The 20,753-nt window shown below is 38.6% G+C and overlaps 1 protein-coding gene across 3 annotated transcripts in view; it reads right to left on the reverse strand.

Annotated features, from left to right (window-relative positions):
* Positions 1-20,753, reverse strand: part of PLEKHA8 (pleckstrin homology domain containing A8) — a 57,115-nt gene that overhangs the window by 15,769 nt on the left and 20,593 nt on the right. For all 3 annotated transcript variants that reach the window (XM_031455120.2, XM_010988035.3, XM_031455122.2), the window contains exons 2-12: positions 19,460-19,576; positions 18,264-18,419; positions 16,704-16,828; positions 13,784-13,942; positions 12,711-12,751; positions 11,076-11,233; positions 9,026-9,185; positions 8,533-8,618; positions 5,307-5,365; positions 4,782-4,912; positions 4,077-4,147 (exon numbers count right to left, since the gene is read on the reverse strand). In XM_031455120.2, coding sequence (XP_031310980.1) covers positions 4,077-4,147; positions 4,782-4,912; positions 5,307-5,365; positions 8,533-8,618; positions 9,026-9,185; positions 11,076-11,233; positions 12,711-12,751; positions 13,784-13,942; positions 16,704-16,828; positions 18,264-18,419; positions 19,460-19,481 — 1,168 coding nt within the window. In that variant the 5' untranslated portion in view covers positions 19,482-19,576. The remainder of the gene's footprint in view (positions 1-4,076; positions 4,148-4,781; positions 4,913-5,306; positions 5,366-8,532; positions 8,619-9,025; positions 9,186-11,075; positions 11,234-12,710; positions 12,752-13,783; positions 13,943-16,703; positions 16,829-18,263; positions 18,420-19,459; positions 19,577-20,753) is intronic.

Here is a 20,753-nt window from a genome sequence, read left to right on the forward strand (position 1 = left end):
CAGTTGACAGAGACAAACAAGTACCCAGAAATATCCTTTGTTACCTTCAGGCACCATGGAGATGAAAACTTGTATTGTAAACCAATTCTGCCATTAGAGGCATATGCTGTGAATAGTCCTGGAGACGGCATGACTCGATTCATATTCCTCAGTATGTTCAGAATAATTAGTAAAGTTATGACTTGGTGTCAAATATCTGATTAAGAGTTCTGACTTTCTCTCTTACAGCTCTCCTTGACTGTGAAAGCCTTTCATATTAAATACGTAACTAAGTATCCTTTAAATTTTCTTCTATTCTGTGCTAGAGATCTTGGTTAGGTTAATGTGACCTGACATTTAAGGAATCTTTCTGAGGCGAGGGATGCGGCAATATGCTATCCCGCTGAGGGAATAGTGCAGAGCCCGTAACATTTAGGACAATGGTGCATGAAATGGCAGAGCAACTTTTCTTCCTTTTACTTACAAGGATGCTTTCTAAAGGCTCTTTTTGATGTGGCATCTGGGAATGGAGGGGTTCAGCTACAGGGTGGACCATTAAACATATTTGCCTTGTGTGCCCAACTCTTCCCTTAGAATGGTCTCTAGAGAATGTCAGAGGACTCTTGAGTTCACAGCAGCTTGTGGCATGAGACCACCCAAAATATTCCATTTTGACCATCATTATGGGGAATCCAAGTGATGACTCAAATCAAAAAGAGGCAGCATAAAGGCCAAGCCCAGATGCTGAAAACTCATTCTAGGTCACAGAACTGCAGCAATACCATGACTATTCATGCATCTTCCAGAGAGTTAATAGATGTCAGGGCTTCCATTGTGTCATTTAGGACTTTTCAGTATCATCTCCCATTTCCAAAGCCATTAAGATTATACAAGTTTTATGAGCATTTACATCAAAATCTTTCTTAAGCAGCATTTTCAAATTCAGGGGTGCCATCCAAGATTTATCCTTAATTTATTCCTACTAACTGTTTCGATGTTCTGAGATTAGAAAAATTTCCAGTCATTGGAGAACCAGCTAATGATCATGAAAAGGAGGCAAAATTAACTGATGCTATGGCTAACTAATTCCAGCCTTCAAATGCAGTCAAAATTCCCAGATAACGAAAATGTAGCCTAGTGACAGGTGAGTGTCAACATCTCAGCCCTAGATGAACGGGTCTCAAACGTTACATGGATTAAAGTCACTTGAATGATATGTGAACACATGTATCGCTGAGCCCCACCTTGGAGTTTCTGAGTCAGTAGATGTCAGGTGGGACTTGGTAGTCTGTATTTCTGTAAGTTTCCAGGTGATGAAGATGCTGGGTTCTTGGACCACTTTGAGAACCACTGACCTAGATTTGAGACCCTAAGGAAGATACTTACTCTCTCTAAACCTCAGTTTACTTGCTGTAAAAGGGGCTTATTCAGAAGATTAAGTGAAATGTTTATGGAGAACCTAGTGTCACCCCAACACTGGGTGCTCTATAAATGGTAGCTGTTATTACAATAACTCAAAATCAATTTTAGAATTTAAAAAATGTAAGCTAATTTGCCTATCTATGGCATATAAATTGCACATACCTTCTCTTTTACCTGTATACCCAAACTCCCTCATTTTAGACAAGATACCAGTCTTATAATGGCTGTGATTTCAAAATGAGAAAAAAGAAGCCATTTATCCAGAAGAAATATGCATCAAGGAGTCTGTGAGTTCTGAATAGTTAATGTGTAAACATTTCTCATAAAGCTCTCTTTGTCTGCACGGAGTTTACTGTGCCTATGTCTAGAGGGGAAGAGGGTGGTTAGGGGAACTTTCTCCACATTGAACAGCAGCAGGAAACTAGGGATCCCTACAAGCAAAGATGATCTAAATCATGAAATCCTCAGAAATAATCCTGAGCATCAGGATGACAATCTAAAATTTATAGTCCTCTTTTCCTTTCCACTGAAAGTAGTCCATAGGGGAAGACAGAGAAGGAAAAGCTGAAATTGGCTGTAATTATTTCAGTTTTGAAGCAGCATTTACCCTTCAAGTCTCCTCTCTCTTCACAAAGTCAACATCTCCAGGCCCAGTCTCCAAATCAAGTAAAAGGTAGGGGAGGAAAAGGGACAGCAGTAGGGATGGGGGCAAGGCAGAAAGGGAATATCCTTAACTTCCTCTCCACCTCCAAGGGCAAAGCTTTTCTTTTCACTTGCTTGTGTCCCTTCTACTCCACCCCAGCTCCAGCAGAGGGGTGATGAGATTAGCATTCCCCACTTCCCCTAACACAGATAGCCACAACAAAGCAGTAGCATCCTGTGACATGTGGAGTCTGCACACAGTGCTGAATTCCATATTTTCTGTGTTTCCTCCAGGTGGTGAAGTCTTCCTCCCAGTGTGAAATTTCCATACTAAGAAGTTAGTCTAGAGAGAAATTTCGGGCTTGGCAACTGAGTTTTGTAAACCTTCCATTTGTAGTTTGGGACAAATAAACCCCATTTTCTGGCAGGTTATCAACTTTGTATATCATGATGAAAATATAAACAATAATAGAAGCTAACCTCTATGAAGAGCTTATTATGTACCAATTTTCTAATCTTCTCACATGAATTAAACCTATTTAATCTTTACAACAATCTTACTAGGGAAATCAAATCATCATTCCCATTTTATAGATGAGGAAACTTAGGCACAGAAAGGTTAAGTAAATTGCCTAAGGGCACAACACAACAGTGTATTAAGTGGTGGAATCCAGAGAGCCCATGATCTTAATCACTCCATAGAGTAATAAAGTTTGATAGATACCCAAGAATCATGTTTCAGTACTGAAATCAGGACAGAGAGGGGAGAATATAACTGAGACTGTCCCAGAAATTCAGGGATGTATGAGAAATGCAGATAGCTCAGGGATATTGTGAGAGAAATGAGGACCTTTGAGGCAAGGACCCCAAAGTGACCCTGCTTCAGGTCCTTGGTGGTCTTAACATGTCTTTCAATCTTTCAGAATTTCTATTACCTAACCAATAGAAACAGGTTAATGTGAGGATTAAGTTTTCTAAATTTTTTATACGGTGTTACAGAAATATCAGCTTTTACTGTTTCTTGGCACATCAGTAAGTTTCTAGACAGGGAGACCTGGGAATATCACGAGGGGGCAAGATCTGTCAGGACTCATGATCCACAGGGAGGACTAATAAAAGGGAAAAGAACTTACCCCAACATGGACAAAATGCTGCAATGAATACTGGCTCCTTTTCCCCAACGAAGCATCTAATTCATTCATTTCAGTATTTGTAATCATGGCTGCTTAAAGCTTGACCCTGTGCTTCTCTACATCCTAATAAAGTTAATATGGAATTTCATTCCCATTGCCCACCCTGCCAAAGCCTCAATACCCATCCGGAAATGACTTCCTAGAGGCCAAGACTGAGAGTTCAGCCACTCTGTTAGGAGCACTGTGGAGATGCTTCCAAGTCGTCAATGTTTTCCAAAAGTGGTCTGATACATGCACTGATCCACCCACCTATCTACCCACCCATCCAATGTTTATTAAGCACCTATAATGCTCCAGTCACTGCATTAAGATGCTGAAGATATAGGACAATCTCCTTTGACCAAGGCCTTCATCCCAGTCTCAACTAGCACTACAAAAATGGGGCACTCAGGGCACTTGAAGAGTACAAGATGGTGACCAACCCTTCATCTCACTCCAGAGCAAATTCCCAGGGTTCCCCACACCCTCTCTTTTATGGTCTCCAAAACTAGCTTCTCTTTGGAAATTGATTATAGAAAACTACATAGTATCTCAAGATTATTTTAGGAAAAACTAGCTTCTTAAAATTATTAGGTTTTCCTATTAAGATTAAGAGATGGCTCTCTATTAATTTAGTTCTTCTTTAAGATACACTAATTTTTAATACATTAGATCTAGATTACCAGGTCACTACCTCACGGGTTATTTTTTAACAAAGCATGTAAGAAACAACTAATAAATAATAATGAAATTGAAAAGAAACAAAATCAAATCTTGAAAAACACACCCTATCTCCTCCTCCAGGGGTCTCCATTTCACATCTTATTCAATTAATCAATCAAAATGTGAAAAAACACTTACTCAGAGCTGTCTGGATGTCCTTTTCTCCATTTTTCACTTCTGTCAAAAATCCCTTCAAAAATTTGAGACCTCTAAAACAAAAAAGAGGAAGAAATATTCTTTTCAAAGTTCACTTATGTTGAATGGGTATAGAGAAATGGCAGGCGTCAGCTTCTTTTTCAGTAGTACCTTGGGCACAGCAATAAACAAGTGACATGGTAGTCCTTTCTGAGTTTCTCCCGTCATTCCCTTTAGCTTGCTCTAGACCCATCTAATGTGAAATACCTCAACAGTGGTTTTCAAAATGTGGTCCCAGGACAAGCCGCTTCATCATCACCTGGGAACTTGTTAGAAATGCAAATTCTGGGGCCCACTCCAGACTTACTGAATCAGAAACTCTGGGTTTGGGGTGGAGCAATGTGTGTTTTTTTAATAAGCCCTCCAGATAATTCTGATGCCACTAAAGTTTGTGATATACTGACTTAAAGACAAACCAATCAACTCTGTTGTCCTTTAAGAGTCCTATCTTACATTTCCTATTAACAATATTTATCACCATGAAGGGGAGGAGAAGCTGGTGTTCTATTTATCAGGCCTTTTAGAAAAGGCTGTACAGTTAGGTTATAGCCTTAACTCAGAAGTAGTCTCCTTTGCATAACAATTTTTTTGCCGGCAACATTTCAACTAAGCTGGATTTTGGCTGCTGCCCCAACTCTGCTGCCTTACCTCTTCAGCCACAAGAGGGCTTCTGTAGCTGAGTTCCTAACCTGGGCCACATCGGCCTCCACTTCATGCAGCACTATCTTCTGGAGGGTAGTAAACTCTTCCTTGTTGGTTATATACTTCTGATTTACCTTCTGCAGGAAAAGCAGGGAAACAATCTATGTTAAAAATGCTAAAGCAATCAAGCAAGGCAGTTTACTATGGAGACATAAGTGTGTCAAGCAGGCCTCTATTAGCTTCTTCCTTGTGTTTTCAAAGTAATGGGTGTTTAAAAATTATTTTTAATAATGTGTTTCTTTTATTTGAGAATTCTTATGAGGCTTATGCTAGAATTAAATAGTTAGTCTCAGGGTTTTAAACTACTGTTTTTAAAGTTTTTTTTAAAGTTTTTTCGTGAGAAACGTTCTCACAGCTGGCCTATACTTTTCATCCTGAGTATAAACTCAGCAATCATTTGTTTCTGAATGAAATTTCATGCAACTACTCCCTCCAAATACACAGTCTCTAGAGACAAGCTCAAATATTCACCTTAATATTTCCAACAAGATCCATTTTAACAGGAGCAAACACCGTAGGGCCAAGTTTGTCTAGAAGAAAAGATTGAAAATATCTTTGAGAAGGTAATTTTTTCAAGTGGAAAATATTCTTTATACTAACGACGGATTTAACAGATCCCCCTCCCCTCAACTTCCACTTTTTGCTTTTAAATCATTGTCTGAACATAACCTTCAAAGGCCTCTAGGACACTATCAACGACTTTTCCTATTGCACTGCTCTGAGGTGAGTAAGTATAATAAGGTCCGAAGGGCAGGGGAGGATAATCTTCTAAGTTTAGAACGCATGGTGTAATCCTTGGGCTGCACTGTCCAAAACGGTAGCCACTAGATGTGTGGCTATTGAGCAATCGCAATATACCTATTTCACACTGCAATTTACTGTAAGTGTAAATATATACCAGATTTCAATGACTTAGTACCCAAAAAAGAATGCAAAATATCTCATTAATGATTCTTTTATATTGATTCCATGTTGAGATGATATTTTGGATATATTAAGTTAGAGAAAATACATTATTAAAATTAGTTTTCTCTGTTTTGCTTTGCTATTGTAATGTGCCTGTTAGAAATTCTGAAATTATATATGTGGTTTGAATATTTTTGTTGGATAAGAGCAACTAAAAAAATTACACAAAGGGGTATAGCTAAAAAGTCGGAAAAGAAAATATAGTAAAATTCTAAAAAATACCTGACTTTTCCAAAAGAAAGGCAGAAACAAACGTAGGTAACTAAAAAGCTAAAAGAGGAAATAAAATAGAATACTGAAAAAAAAATTGTTTAATTGGCTAGAAATCAAGAAAGGAGTAAAAAGGAACAAAGAACAGATGAGACAAATAGGAAATAAATAGCAAGATGGTACAAGCACAGAGCCAGACAGCAGGCTTAAATTCATCTAAACACTATAATTTACTACATTAATACAGTACAGAAAAAAACATGATAATTTCAATAAACATGGAAGATACATTTTGTAAAATTAACTCATTCATGATAATAAAAAACAACTCAACATACAAAAGTCAACTGCTATTAATGAACAATTGGAAAATGAAATACTTTTTATGATAGCACAAAAAAAATCTAAAATTTATTCCTACCAAAAGATGTGTAAAACTGCTACACTAAAAACTATACAGAACAATGTTGTGAAGAAAAGAAGACCTAAGTAAATGGAGAGATAAAGCACATTTGCAGATTGTAAGACTCAATGTAGTTTAATATGTCAATTCCTTACTAATTGGTTTACATATTCAATGTAATCCTAATCAAAATCCCAACAGGCTTTTTAATAGAAATTGAAAAGCTAAAATTTATATGGACATGCAAAAGACCTAGAAATGCCAAAATATCTTGTAAAAAAAGAACAAAACTGAAAGACTTAACATATCTGATTTCCAGTCTTACTATAAAGGCACAGTAATTAAGATACTGTAGTACAAGCATAAGGAAAAAGAAACAAATCATTGGAACAGAAGAGAGTCCAGCAGACCCACATTTATACAGTCAATTGGTTTTCAAAAAGCTGCAGAAGTAATGCAAAAGGGAAAAGATATTTTTTCAGCAAATGGTTCCTGAACAACCAGACATAAGAAGAAGAAGAAAAAGGAGTCTCAACCCTTACCTGACATCACATACAAAAACTAATTCCAAGATGGATCATAAATGTAAGCATAAAATCAAAATTAAAGAGTGTAGACAATACAGTACACTATCTTTATGACCTTGGAGATAAACAAAGATTTCTTAGGACACTGAAAGCACTAACTGTAAAAGAAATAAAATTGATAAATTGGATTTCATGAAAATTAAAAACTCTGCTCTTCAAAAGAAATAAGCAAGCAATAGTCTGAGGGAAAACATTCATAATGAGTATCTACAAAGAAATGTTATCCAGAACATACAAAGAACTCTTACAGCTCAATAATAAAAAGAAAATTAACCAACTTTTAAAAATGGATTAAAGATTTGAACAGACTTCACAATGGAAGAGATAGCACTGGCCAATAATGAGATGAAAAAGTGCTCAATGTCATCAGTCATCAGGGAAATGCAAATTAAAGCCATAACAAGATAACACTAAACACTCACAAGAATGGCCAAAATCAAAAATACTGATACCACCAAGTGCTCGTGAAGATGTGAAGCAACAAGAATACTCATACACGGCTGCTGGAAGTGTACAATGGTGCAACCACTCCCTACAAAATTAAATATATAAACCCTATGAATCAGCAGTTTCACTCCCAGTTATTTACTCAAGAAAAATAACATACGTCCACAGTCACCAAAACGTTCAGAGCAATTCCACTTATAATAGCCCCAAACAAGAAACTACCCAAATGTTAATCTGTAGGAGAATGAATAAACAAACTGTGGTATACTCACTTAGCAGAATACTATTCACCAATAAAAAGGAATCAGCTACTGATACACGTAACAACAAAGATGAAAGCATTATACCGAGAGAAAAAGCCAGATGCAAAAGAGTACGTAACATGATTTTATTTAAATGAAATTTTAGAACAGGCAAAACTAATCTATGGTGACAGAAATCAGAATGGTTGCCTTGGGCTGGGTGATGGGTTGGGGACTGACCGGAACAGGGAACATTCTGGGGTGATGAAAATATTCTCTGTCTTGATAAAGGTGTGGATTACATAGGTATATGTATTTCTCAAAAGTACCTGAATCTTAACAGTTAAGTTCTATATAAATTATACCTTGTTTTAAAAAAAAGATACATAATTAAATGGATTATACAGCAAATTTCAACACATTAGCAATTCTTAGTACTATAAAAGTAAATGCAATTTAAACTTAAATAAATTTATAATTTTTTTAAATCAGAAAAGTTTTAGCTGGTAAAATTTTTTCATAGTACCAATGGATTTGAAGGTCTATTCCTCAACTACTTCTGACTTCCGCTTTTTAACTACTATTTCTAGAAAACAGAATTCCCTTTTTTAATTACACAACTCTGAGATTGATATTTAGTCATAATTAGAAATGAAATGAGAATATGCAGTAATACTTAAGGCCACACAGTTTTAACTGTATGTGGCTGGTGATATAAAGAGGTAGGTAAGAAGAATGGTCACCGCACTGTATATGTATTTCAGGATATTTCTATTACAAAATAACTGCAATGAAATAGATTCTAGAGGCTAATGAATTTAAGGCAGATCCAGCAATCTTACCTAATACTGGAACCACAGCATAACACGATGCTAAGAATGCTTCCGTGGGAATGCCACTGTCTTCTAGAAGTTCAATGTCACTAAAGCTAAACAATTTGGTGATACAGAAGAGGAAAGATCGAAAATGCAACATTAGAACACTCTGCAGTTCAGAGAGTCATGAAAACAGCTGCCCCTCTGTAGGTCAAATCATTTAACCTGATTTCGCAAATATGCCCCAGTGATTATTTTTCTATTATAATACGATCTAATAAAAATCATTTTCCAAAGATAATCCACCAAAGCAAGCTAAAATTTGTTGACAGAGTGTGCTTGCACAATCCAATTCCTTCTTATCCACTGCTTCAGACAAGGTCAACAGTGAAGCAAATACTTGGTATATCATATTCTCTGTTCTGTTAGAATACGCTGTCACCTGAAAGGAACACCAGGACGGATTTCCCAGAAGAAAATCTGTATCCAGCTGTCAGTAATTTCAGAGAGTATAGAATACCTGGTGTTCATGGTACTAAAGAAAGTTGGGATAACTTCTTGGCCTTCTTCCCAGTGGGATTCTGGACAGCTGCCTGAGGAGTTTGGTTCTGGCTCTGCCACGTCGCTGTCATGATTTCCCAGGTTCACCTCTCCATCTTCCTTTGTTATTTCCCCTTGGACTGCAAAGTACAAGATACCTATTACTAACGTTTTATTTTATTATAAAAAGTAATATATATATACATACATATATATGTGTGTGTATGTATATTGCTGAACATTTCTAACCCAGAAAAGTATACAGAAAGAAAACTTAGGGAAATACTATACACGTACATATACACATATAAACAAAATTGGGTTTAAATATATGCAGATTTTTATCCTGCTTGCTTTCACCGAACAGTACATCAGGAATATTTTCATTATCATTCAGTACTCTTCAAAACATGATTTAGAAAAAACCATGTAGGACTGTATCATGCTTATATGAAGGGCATTTGGTGGTTTCTAAAATTTTAGTATTATAAATACAGTTGCTCCTCATTATTAGTGTGTTCTGCATCTGTGGATTTGTCTTCTTGTAAAGTTTACTCATAATACTAAAATCAATGCTTGTGGAAATTTGTAGTCATTTGTGGACATGTGCAGAGTGCTGAAAAAAATCTGAGTTACCTGCCATGCACGTTCCCAGGTGAGGTCAAACAACGTGAGACTCTGCCTTCTTGTTTCAGCTCCCATGTACACAAATATGTTTGTTTAGTGCCATGTCTTTTGCATTTTTGTGCATTTTATAGTTGATTTTGCTGTCTAAAAGGACCCCCAAGTGTAGTGCCATCTGACATTCTCAAGCACAAGGCTGTGATATGCCTTATGAAGAAAATACATGTGTTATGTCAGCTTATATAAGATAAGCTTCATTCAGGCATGAGTTATAGTGCTGTTGGCCATGGATTCAAAGTTAATGAATCAATAATATATATTAAACAAGGTGTCTTTAAACAGAAACACACATAAAACAACATGATGTACTGATCAGTTGATGAAAATGTGAAGAAAGGCTTGCAGGAACCTAACTGTGTATTTCCCCTAGGAGCCATGATTCAGTCTTCGCTAATTCAGTATCTGCAGTGACTCTACAGAGCATAACTGCCATGAATAATGAAAATTAACTGTAATGTCATAAAGAACATCCCTTCCACAGACATTTGTCCTTAAATATCATTATTCCCTGAGGACAAATTCCTAGAATAAAATTACTGGGTCAAGTAATAGTATTGTTTTAATAGAAATTCTCCTGTCTTTATTATTTACTCACAGGATGACACTTTAGCGATGCATAGATTGCTTGCTGCAAATTAACAGCTATGAAAATACCTCTTCTTCCCCAACTCATCAGAGATGAGGAAACTTTTTAAAAAAATTTGTTTCCAAAATACTTATTACACACTTACAACACAATTAAAAGCTCTAATACAGTTGTCTTGGACTGATTTGAAGTTGGTTTTAGTGCTTAGAGCCAATGGAATTAGTAAATTCAAAAGGGCAGGATTTTCAACTACAGGCTATTACCTGAAATTTGGGGATCTGGCCTGATGAACACAGAGAAAGCCAGGTGAAAACCTAATGGTGGCTGGTGAATTATGACATCCTCAGGCCTCACCAGAAACCAAGAGGATGGAAAACTGAACTGCTATAACTTTACACACTCTTTAGTCTCACATCATAGTCTAAGTTCAAGGGACTTTGAGATTCAGAGTGGAAGGCCAGTGAAATACTCATACTGTCTACAAAGTCAGCACAGACAGCTACAACTCACTGAAGCCCATGAATATTACAGCTAAGAACAGTGGGAAAATTCCTCTTCATTCTGTCTTTTCAACACAGGGGTCAGATGGGATGACAGAATGTTGTCAAGTGACCTGTTTACCTAACCAACATCTGCCTCAGAAGCTACCTTGGTATTCCTGTCTTGAGGTCAATCCCACAAGTGTCACATCATGGACAATGAATCAAACCCCCTCAACCCTTTTATTCAACGGTTTGCTTCAGACTTTTTTAGCTTTTACCTGTTATATTATCATCTGTATTTTCTTCACTTGATATGCTGCAATCTGTCTCTGCAGGTTTCAAACATAAGGAGCTCTTGTTTTTCATTAGGATTTCTTCATCATCATTTATTTCCATATTTAAAGATCCATTTTCAAAACTGTTTAACTCCATTTGCCTAAAATTTTTCAGAAGTTTGAAAAAAGCCCAGAAGTCCAATTAATTGGTAATAAACAGACTGCATAGATAGATCTTATTCTGAGGGATGGGGGAAGGGCTCACAATAACCAACTTCTTCTAACATTGATAAAAAAGTAGAATTATAAATCAAGTCAAGTCTCTCAGCCCCTGCCTGTGCTGGGAGCAGGCCTGTCTCCAGGCTGAAGTTCAGAAACCAAAGAGCCATTCTGGCTCTTCGTCACCTTCAGCTGATACAAACTTCCTGCTCCCCACCAGCAACAGGAAACAGTCATTGACAGCTCTTTGGTTTTCAATCGGTTTTTCTATAGTTACCACATTTAACACTTTCCTCACATTCCCCAGCTTCTTCCTGGGAGGTTTTCTGTCCCCAGCTCTCTAATCACTGGCCACTTTCATTTGTTTGCCTAGCATTTAACTGTCTAGAAGCCACAAGCTGCGGTCAGGAGAGAGTACTCCCTGCAACCTATGTCTGACAGAAAAAACCCAGAGGACACAATACATGCTGAGCATCTGTTGCTCTTCAGGGTAACAGAAAAGGCTACTTAATACACAACTAGAATAGCTGATTCTGTTAAAGGAACAGTCATAACATCTTATTGTAAGTAACCAGACCCAGTCAAGTTAGAACAAAACCATTTTCTGCTAATAAGAATAAAGGAAAAAGGTCCAGGCTACATAGTGACTCTAGGAAAAGCATTTGTTTTCTAAAGAAATACTGTATTTCAACTTAGCAATTAAAAACGTAGGAGTATATTGATGAAATACCTCAAAAGAAAAAATAAATCTACAAAGGTGTTCCTAGTAGAAATATTTAGAACAGGAGAAAATTATTAACCAAATTGGGGAACAATTCTTGTACTAAAGAAGCAAACAACAGTACATCAGAAGATGAAATACTAAATAATAATTTGGAAGGACAAATACAGACTATGTCAAAATTCGGGAATGCTTATATGAAATAATAACTGAATAAAGACCCCAAATAATAGGAACACGACTGTGTAAATGTATTCTTTAAAAAATAGTTCAGATTTTGATATTAAGTTCTTTTTTTAACCTGTAAAGCTACCTAAAATATTTAATTTTTAAACAAAACAAAATAGCACTGTCTTTTCTGGATAAAAGCACACTTAAATTAATGCTCAGCTCCTCTGTTAGACAGGAGGTTCCAACACTCAGTACATCAGAGATTAAAAGTTACTAGATGTGATGTGTGAGATCCATATCCTGGGGAAATGCAAACATTTTCCCTAGTAGTCAGTGCAAAGGAAAGGTCTGCAATGCTTCAGGCTCACTCAAATGAGGAAAATCAGATACTGTTTCCTTTTGTTATCACCTCAAATCATGAGAAAAACCACCATATAATAAAAATATTCTTAAAAAAAACAAGAAATACCAATATCCTTAGTTTTATATTTTTAAAAAGATGGAAAAACAAACAATTGTTACTGTACCTTTCCAATGAATTATGAATTGGCACAATAGGATGTTTCATCTTTAAAAGAAGCAAAGAAATGAAAGTTCACATGTTAAACTTCCAACAGAGCATATTTAGAGTTTTATTATATATGAAAGTGGTAAATATGACCATAATATACTGTCCCACTCAACAGGAACAATTTTAGGTCCTCCCCAAAGAGGGAATCATTAATCCCAACCAGTCTGTCATAGTTTTTCAAAGAAGGCTACCCAAATTTCTAGGAAAAAGGAAGATGGTCTTTCAAAGGGCCTAATTATGATAGTCAAATCCTTGGTGGTTAGCTTTCTTGTAATTACAGTTACGCTTATTAAACATTAATAAATGCCAAACTATGACACAGCATTGTATCAAACACTGGAAATATAAAGGAAAACAGTATGGGGTTCCTGCCCCTAAGGTAATTTCAATATAGAGTAAAGCTAAAACAGGAGACTGCACGGAGTAGGAGCTCTTGGCCCCATTAAGGGATTCAGGGAAGGAGATTAAATTTTGAAGGATGAATAAGAGCTAACCACAGAAAGACAGGTGAGAAGGGCATTCTTGGCATTGGGAAATGGCACAAAGAAGTAGGGGGCTACAAGCATAACACGTTCAAGGCAGGTTATGACAGAGAGAGAAGTTGGTGATGTGGGAAGGGACTCAGAAGTTTCACTTTAACCTGTAGGCAATGAGGGAGCCACTGAAAGGTTTCAGAAAAGTGGTTCAATTTACACTGCATGAATAGATATGCAGTAGGCTGCCTGGAAGGGTCGGTCAGGCTGAAGGTGACTAGTGAGAAGGCCACCATCCACCTCAGCAAGACTCACTGGACACGAAGGCTGGAGAAGAGGCTAGCTACATCACAGACAAGTTGAGGTGGTAAAACTGCCAACAGTGACTGACTGCATATGAGGGACTGAGGGCAGATATAAAAGTGGACATAAAGGAAAGTCCACTACAAAAATGTTTTTATCAGTGGCCAAAGGGTGATGGAGAACACAGCTCAGTATATCACTTTCTTAACTCTTCATTATGCCCTGCTGCAGGCAAGCTGAGCTGGACTGTTACCTTGTTGGACTTGAGCATGGCCAGCTGAGGTGATCCTGGGGGAGTGCGATAGAGCAGCTCAGAAGTGAAGGCTGCATTTGCGATCTGCATGCATTCTTCCAAAGTCTTCAGAAAAGTATTGCAGGTTGATTTCAGCAGTGTTCCCACATCAATTCCCTCCTACGAAACAACCAGAGTGGAAGATTCTTTTACTGTACCCAAAAGGAAAAAAAGCACAATTGGAGAATGCCCTTAGAGATTTTTAATCCACCAGATAATAGTAATAATGTTCCCATTTATTTTGCTGGACAAATAATGTGTATCAGTTACAAAAGAAAAAGACTGAGCAAGTCCAACTTATCTATTAACCATACACAAGCCTTACCCCCAAGCTGCCCTTTATGCTCACCCACCACTCCAACTGAAGACAACAACTTCTTTCAACTCAACAATATTGTATGTCAGTACTACGTTAGGTGCTGACTGCAGCGCCCTTATGGAGTTTCCAGTTTATAAGGGGTGGCAGACAAGAAACAGAATCACACAGACTGAAGACCGTGGCGTCAATGGAAAAATGTCTCCCATTGCCTGAGTAAAAACGAGGTTCTAGAACAGAAGCATTAGAAACAACAAATCATATGTGGTTTGCTTTCAAAACCGGTTTTTTCACTTTCATTACAGATGAGTCTAAGTGGAACTGGAATTCTTTTGAATATCTAATCATTTTTTTTACCTCCAAACTACTATTTCACTTGTTCAGGGTGATTTTCCTCTGGATATACATATTAGTAAGTCATTCAGGAAACTGAGGCCGCCCCTGACAGAAGAATACGGAAAGCACATCTTAGTGGTATTAAAGTAACCAGATTGGGCCCAAGATGGAGTCACTCATGCTAGGCCTCATATCAGCAAACAGAAAATTTAGCTAAGTTTCCATCCTGGGTTCTCCCAGAAAAGGCAGGCCTAGGTCAACCAATCAGTGCTAGACTGCTCAGCACAAGTTACCTGACCCGGCTCCAAGACTTCCCTTTGCTCCACATAAGAAAAGTAACCCTGTTTACCCAAACAGCAAATGCACAGTATAATGTCCTTGTTCCTGTTCACTCTGGGCTATAAAAATGTCTAGCCTTGTAAAGCTCTTCACAGCTCCTTTCTATCTGCTAGATGGGATGCTGCCCAATTCATGAATTGCTGAATAAAGCCAATACGATCTTCAAATTTTACTCAGTTGCATTTTGTTCCTTAACAGTGGCCTCTATATTTTCCTCAATTTTTTATTTCTAACAAGCTAGGTGTTACTGGTCATGAACCACTATGATTCAGACACTATTTACAATGTGTTGTTTTTTCCTAAACCACCAAGAAATTCTCACACACTAGTTGGGTATCCCACAATTCTGACACAATCTACTCAGAAATAGCGTCAGTTCTTGCAGGTTAAGTGCTCAGTCCTACAAGACTGCTCCCCATCCCCACTTCAGTCACCAATGGCAAGTCCAGGTTGTCACTTATGCTACTGACTGACCTGCCATAGACTGAAGATTCCAACAACCCCCTCCTTGTGTACGGTCCAATAGTCACCTCATTAACATAACAAAAGACACTATTATCACTCTTATCACAGGAAATTCCATGAGTTTTTTTTTTTTTAGGATCTCTGTGCCAAAAACTAGATGAAGACCAAACATATATTTCTTATTATAAATCACAATATCACAAGCACAGTTTCATTAGCAAGTTCCCAAGGCACTTACTATAAACACTTCTTTGAATTAAAAATTGCTGTGTTCACTTTTTCCTTTCCCTGTAGACCAGGGCTTCTCTACCTTGGCACAACTGGCACTGGGGCTGGCTAATGATTGGAGCAGGAGATGCAGGGGGAGTGGCTCTCCTGTACATTGCAGGTATTAAGCAGCATCTAGTCTCTATACCCATTAGATACCAAGAGCACATCCTCAGTAGTGACAACCAAAAATGTCTCCTTCACTGCCAAATGTCTCCTGAGGGGCAGAACTGCTCTGGGTTGAGAATCACTGCTTGAGACTATAACATCCCAAGAGCAGGACTGAAATGCTCTTTAGTACTCCTCCCCCTCCCTCCCCCAGCACAGTGTCTTGTATACAACAGGCAGGTGCTGAGTGAATAAGCAAGCCTCCCAAAAAGTGAATGAAAATGAGTTAAACCACGTTTATTAAAAAACCTGAGGACGCATACCCTACTATGTAGCATAGTCCTATAGTACTTAAGAAAAGTAATTTAAAACCATTAATTATAGTCTGCAGGTTCTTCACTTTGCAGGCACTGTTTTTCAGATAACTTCCTTCCAAGCAGAGCAGATACCCCTCTTTGGTTAATGTCAGCCATTCAATACATAGCTTAACACCAGATAGATCTTTTAACAAATGTTTTAGAGTGAGTGAATAGCAACTTCAGTAATAAATAATAAAAAATTGCAATTCTTGCTGATGACAGAGATAAATAAAGTTGCATCCCTACCTTTACCTTTGAAAGCACTACTCTACACTAAAGCAGAATGATCATTATGAAATAAAACCCTGTTACAGTCTCATCAAAGGGGACAGATACGCATCACTGACAGATATGATGTTGGCATCTTGGGAGCCACATCAGTAGTATAGAAATGACTCTGTTAGACAGCTAAGATTTCTAAAAGTATCTTAAAAAGTGACACAAACTGGGGAGAAACACATCTTAATACATCAATACTAAAGTTAAAAGTTCCAAATGTTATCAATTAATCCTGAATTCTTCCCAGGAAGGAAGACTTCCATAGGCTGAAATGCCCGCATTTCTCCTCTGTTGAATCTTGTTACCTTTTTTCTTTGAAAAACAGTAAATTCCAAGGTAGGGATTGTGTAAGCATCACCTGTAAGCAACATCTGGGCTACTTTCCACGTGGCTAAGATGAATGGTATTTTACCTCAGAACTGGACACACCGGTTGTGGTCACTTCTTTTGTTTTATCCACTTGCTGAACAAGGAGATCACAGTACAGTCTTAGTTCCGACATTTTGGTTTTCAAGTTTTCAGTGTTTTCAGCAAACTCTAAATAACAAAATGATGAAGATGTCATGATCAGAATGAATAACTGACTTACTAGTCAGTATACTACACAGATAAGTGAAATGTAATTTATACCTAAAGTCAGATGCTTATAGCATGAGTTGCAGATATAAGTAAAGTTCTGGGAGCAAGAAAAAGGAGATTCAGGTCTTTTGACATAATCTACATTATTTCTTGAGTCAACATACTTAATGATCATCAGTACAGGAAAAAGGAGGCAATATACTTCTGATCCACTTCTATCAGAACTGGGAACAGAGTCAGGAGTTTACAGTCTGGGTCCCAGTTCTGCCTCACAATTTTCCTATCTGTAAAATGTGGTCACAGCTATATACTTATTAACACAGTGCTCAAAACTAGAACACTGTTTTGTAACAAGCAATTACCAGTAATAAGACAGCTTGTTATTTCAGAGGACTGGTCCAGCGTGCAGCCTGCAAAGCTAATGGCACCCTCTGCACATCTGCTGCTCCTTCATTAGCGCGGCATCCAGCCACCATGGCGCTGAGGGCTCAGCTACAATCATTACTGCCTCTGCTTTCTTTCTCCATGAAAAAGCTGCACATTATCACTGATCTGAGTCAAAGCTAGCAGTGTCTAGAATTTGCTCCTGATTTAGCATTTAAAAACAACCAATAAAGAAGCCATTTTACTGTGTCTACTTGAAGAATTAAGCACATCTGCCATACATGTCATGCGAAAGGTCCCCTGAAACACTTTTTTCCCACAGGCCTCTCTCTCCAACCAACCTCTTCAAATATACACCCGGGGGGAGATGGGAAGGCAGCACCCAGAGCTCAGGCAGTAGCCCTGACTTGTGACTCAGTCCAAATAGAAAGTTACGCCGTCGTTCTCAGGAGACTTACTGATGTGGAGTTAAAGAGCATTAAGCAGCAGCAACCTGACAATTAAGTATCCACCCCAACTCAGGAAAAGGAATGGGAAAGCGAGGTGTTACTGCAGAAAGTACCCGGATCCAAGGCTTCTCTGGCTCATCTACTCTTCACCAAAGGTCAACTTTGTGCCAGATGAGGTAATGGGCAGTTTCATATCATCAGTGATCCTCATGGTAATCCTTCTAAGATAGGTAATTACCTCTTTTTAAAATATAAGGAAACTGAAGATTAGAAAGGTTAAATGATCTATGCCAACGTCACAAAGCCAGTACCCTACAAAACGATGATTTGAACCCAATTGTACCTGGCTCCAAAGCCTGCACTCTTTCTACTAACACATGCTAAAAAAAGAAGAGTTAGGTACAGATTGTTTAAATTCCACTGAGACATATATAGCATTTGTGTGATACAAAAAGCTGGCTATGGCTAGGTGGTCAGAAACAAGATAGCAAATATGGGAACCCAGAGGTGCCGCTGGGTGATCCCCAAGGTTCCCACACCAGAAGACAATCAATACTTGCCTTTTTCTTTCTGGGTCCTACTGTCTGTCAGGCAAGCCTTGGCTGACCCCAGGGCTACCAGCCACCGCTGTCTCTCAGCCACACTCCTGGCCTTCAGGTAGAAATACTGTTCCCCAGGGATTATCAGGTCCATGCGTGTGTTATCTACAGAATGAACTGGGAGCAAGGCAGCCGGAGGTCAGAAACATAGAAGAGCCCTATCTGGGTAGCCTCCACTCCACCCAGATTCTTGAGTTGAACTAGGGCCAGTTGCTGAGGACTTCTTCCAAGAAAGAATGTCAGCCCTTACTACATCTCCTAGTTTATTTATCTCTTCCCAGAGGCCTCTGCTGATGAAGAGGGAAAACTCTGCAACTGGCTCCAAGGTCTCACCAAGACTGCCCTAAAAAAGAATCACCCAAATCTTAGGATCTTTTATTAAGAGAGAAAATCTCTCTTTTGGTGCGTGCGTGCGTGCGTGCGTGCGTGCGTGTGTGTGTGTGTGTGTGTGGTGTGTGTGGTGTGTGTAAAGCATGCTGCTCTGTGGCCCAAAAGGCTTGATGCAAACAAGTAAGGGTGCACTCTTTACCTCCCTGGGTTATTGGAAAGCAATCAAGAACACAGTATTTTTCCTTTTCTACTTTCCTTCACTAATCCTATTAAAAATGTGAGAATTCCCTCAGAGCCCTTCTGGAGAAGAAACAAGCAAGCCACACTCTCCTTCACCCCCAAACCCCATGCCCCATATTCTCTTCCAGTCACTTTCTGAGCCACATCTTCTCACTTTGTCTCAAGATTCCCAAAACCAAGAAATAAAGGCTATTTGTAGGTCTGGTAGGTGTTTGCCTGTTTTATTTTGAGTATGGTGGTGCTGGTGAGGTGTGTGTCCTGATTTAAACACAGAAGTGTTTCATGCCGCAATGAAAGGACAAGCTTTGCAAACAGCTCCTGGCCTCAGGTGAGCAGGCGCCTAAGGGATGAGCACTAAGTGTGTAGTTAAGCACACTTCTCTCATTTATTTTGACTATCTCTTAAACAACCTCCTTGTAAAAACTGGCTGCAGTTTTAGGTCTTACTGCAAGGCTTTCTTCTGGGACATAATATTGTACATCTTTGTACTAGGGGAGCAGCAGAGTAGGCAAGCAGAAGCCAGAACTTTTTTATTTCGGGGGAGAGACAAAAGAAAAATAAAACCTGCAACTCTCTCAGTTTCTCACCTTGAATTTCACAGACTGCCATCTGTATACTCCCTTTGCAACCTTTCCAGGCATCTTCAGGAGAATCATAGTAAGATAATATCCCCCCACAGAGAAGGAACCATCGAGGCTGCCAACCTGAAAACAGAAGCAAGAGCATGGTCTCAATGACAGCCCCCAGGACATAGAAACAGGACCTAACAAAGGATGCTGGACCCCAGCTCCAAGGAACCTACATTCCGCGAGAAATTCTAAGGGAAAGAAGTCAGTTAGAAAAGATCTGTATGTCTGATACCATTTTTGTTTAAAAGAAGTCTGGAAGGATCAGCAATAAATAGTGATAGGATTACCGATGAGTTTGTCAAGTCTCCTCAGCCAGATTTTTTTTTTTTTCTTTCTCTGAAATGCCATAGCCCTTTAAGGATACATTTCTCTCACTGGACTCTTCTTGGCGGAGACAGAGAAGGCAGAGCCCCAAGGGCTGCTCAGATACATACCTGATGGGCCCTTGGGAACTGATTCACAAAAACCAGATGCATAAGTCACCAACTGATGTCAAAATAGTACCAATTTATTACTTTATAATAGGAGATTAGTACACTTCCTGGAGCACTCACAGCCTAAGATCACAGCACAGGGAGACTACATTTGTAATCAGGAGGCTGAACGGTCAGCACTAAATGTAAGCTCAGGCACAGGAGTCAGGTGGCAGGCAAGATGTTTCCCTCATCATTTACTTCGTCAGTCTGCTTTTCTAGGAACCAAAATACTCAGGCCTGCCAAGTATCATGTCTCTCAATTCCTTAAGTAAAACTGGATAAACACTAATTCTCAATATTTATCCTCTAATAATTCATACTTGTCACTGAAGTATCCTGCCCTAAAAGCCTTCTCACCAAAGATCAGCAATGTTTTCTAAAACTACGGCTTATGTTCCTCTTGTTACATCTTATATTGGGTACTTCTTCCCAGGGAAGCACCTAGATCCTTTAATGGATGTCAAGAGCCCCACAGCCTTATCTCAACACCCATACAAGTCAATTGTTGGCTGGAAAACCTCTTAGGATGAACTTGTAAATTTTATTTCAGAAGGCAATGCTTCCTTACTTTGGCTTCAAATTCTATGGAAATACAAACCTGAAGGCCACTGTTCTTGGCACAAACATTACAATCCAGGAAACCACACTGAGCATCAGACTATGTCTTGCTGAGCAGACAATCAGCATTCCTGGAATTAGATATTATTGCTGATATTTTAGCCTTTGCATTATTTATAACTTAGGCCACCTCCCCTCACTGAAACAGAAGAATCAAT

Source organism: Camelus dromedarius, chromosome 7, assembly GCF_036321535.1.
Source record: "Camelus dromedarius isolate mCamDro1 chromosome 7, mCamDro1.pat, whole genome shotgun sequence".
NCBI classification, from domain to species: Eukaryota; Metazoa; Chordata; class Mammalia; order Artiodactyla; family Camelidae; genus Camelus; species Camelus dromedarius.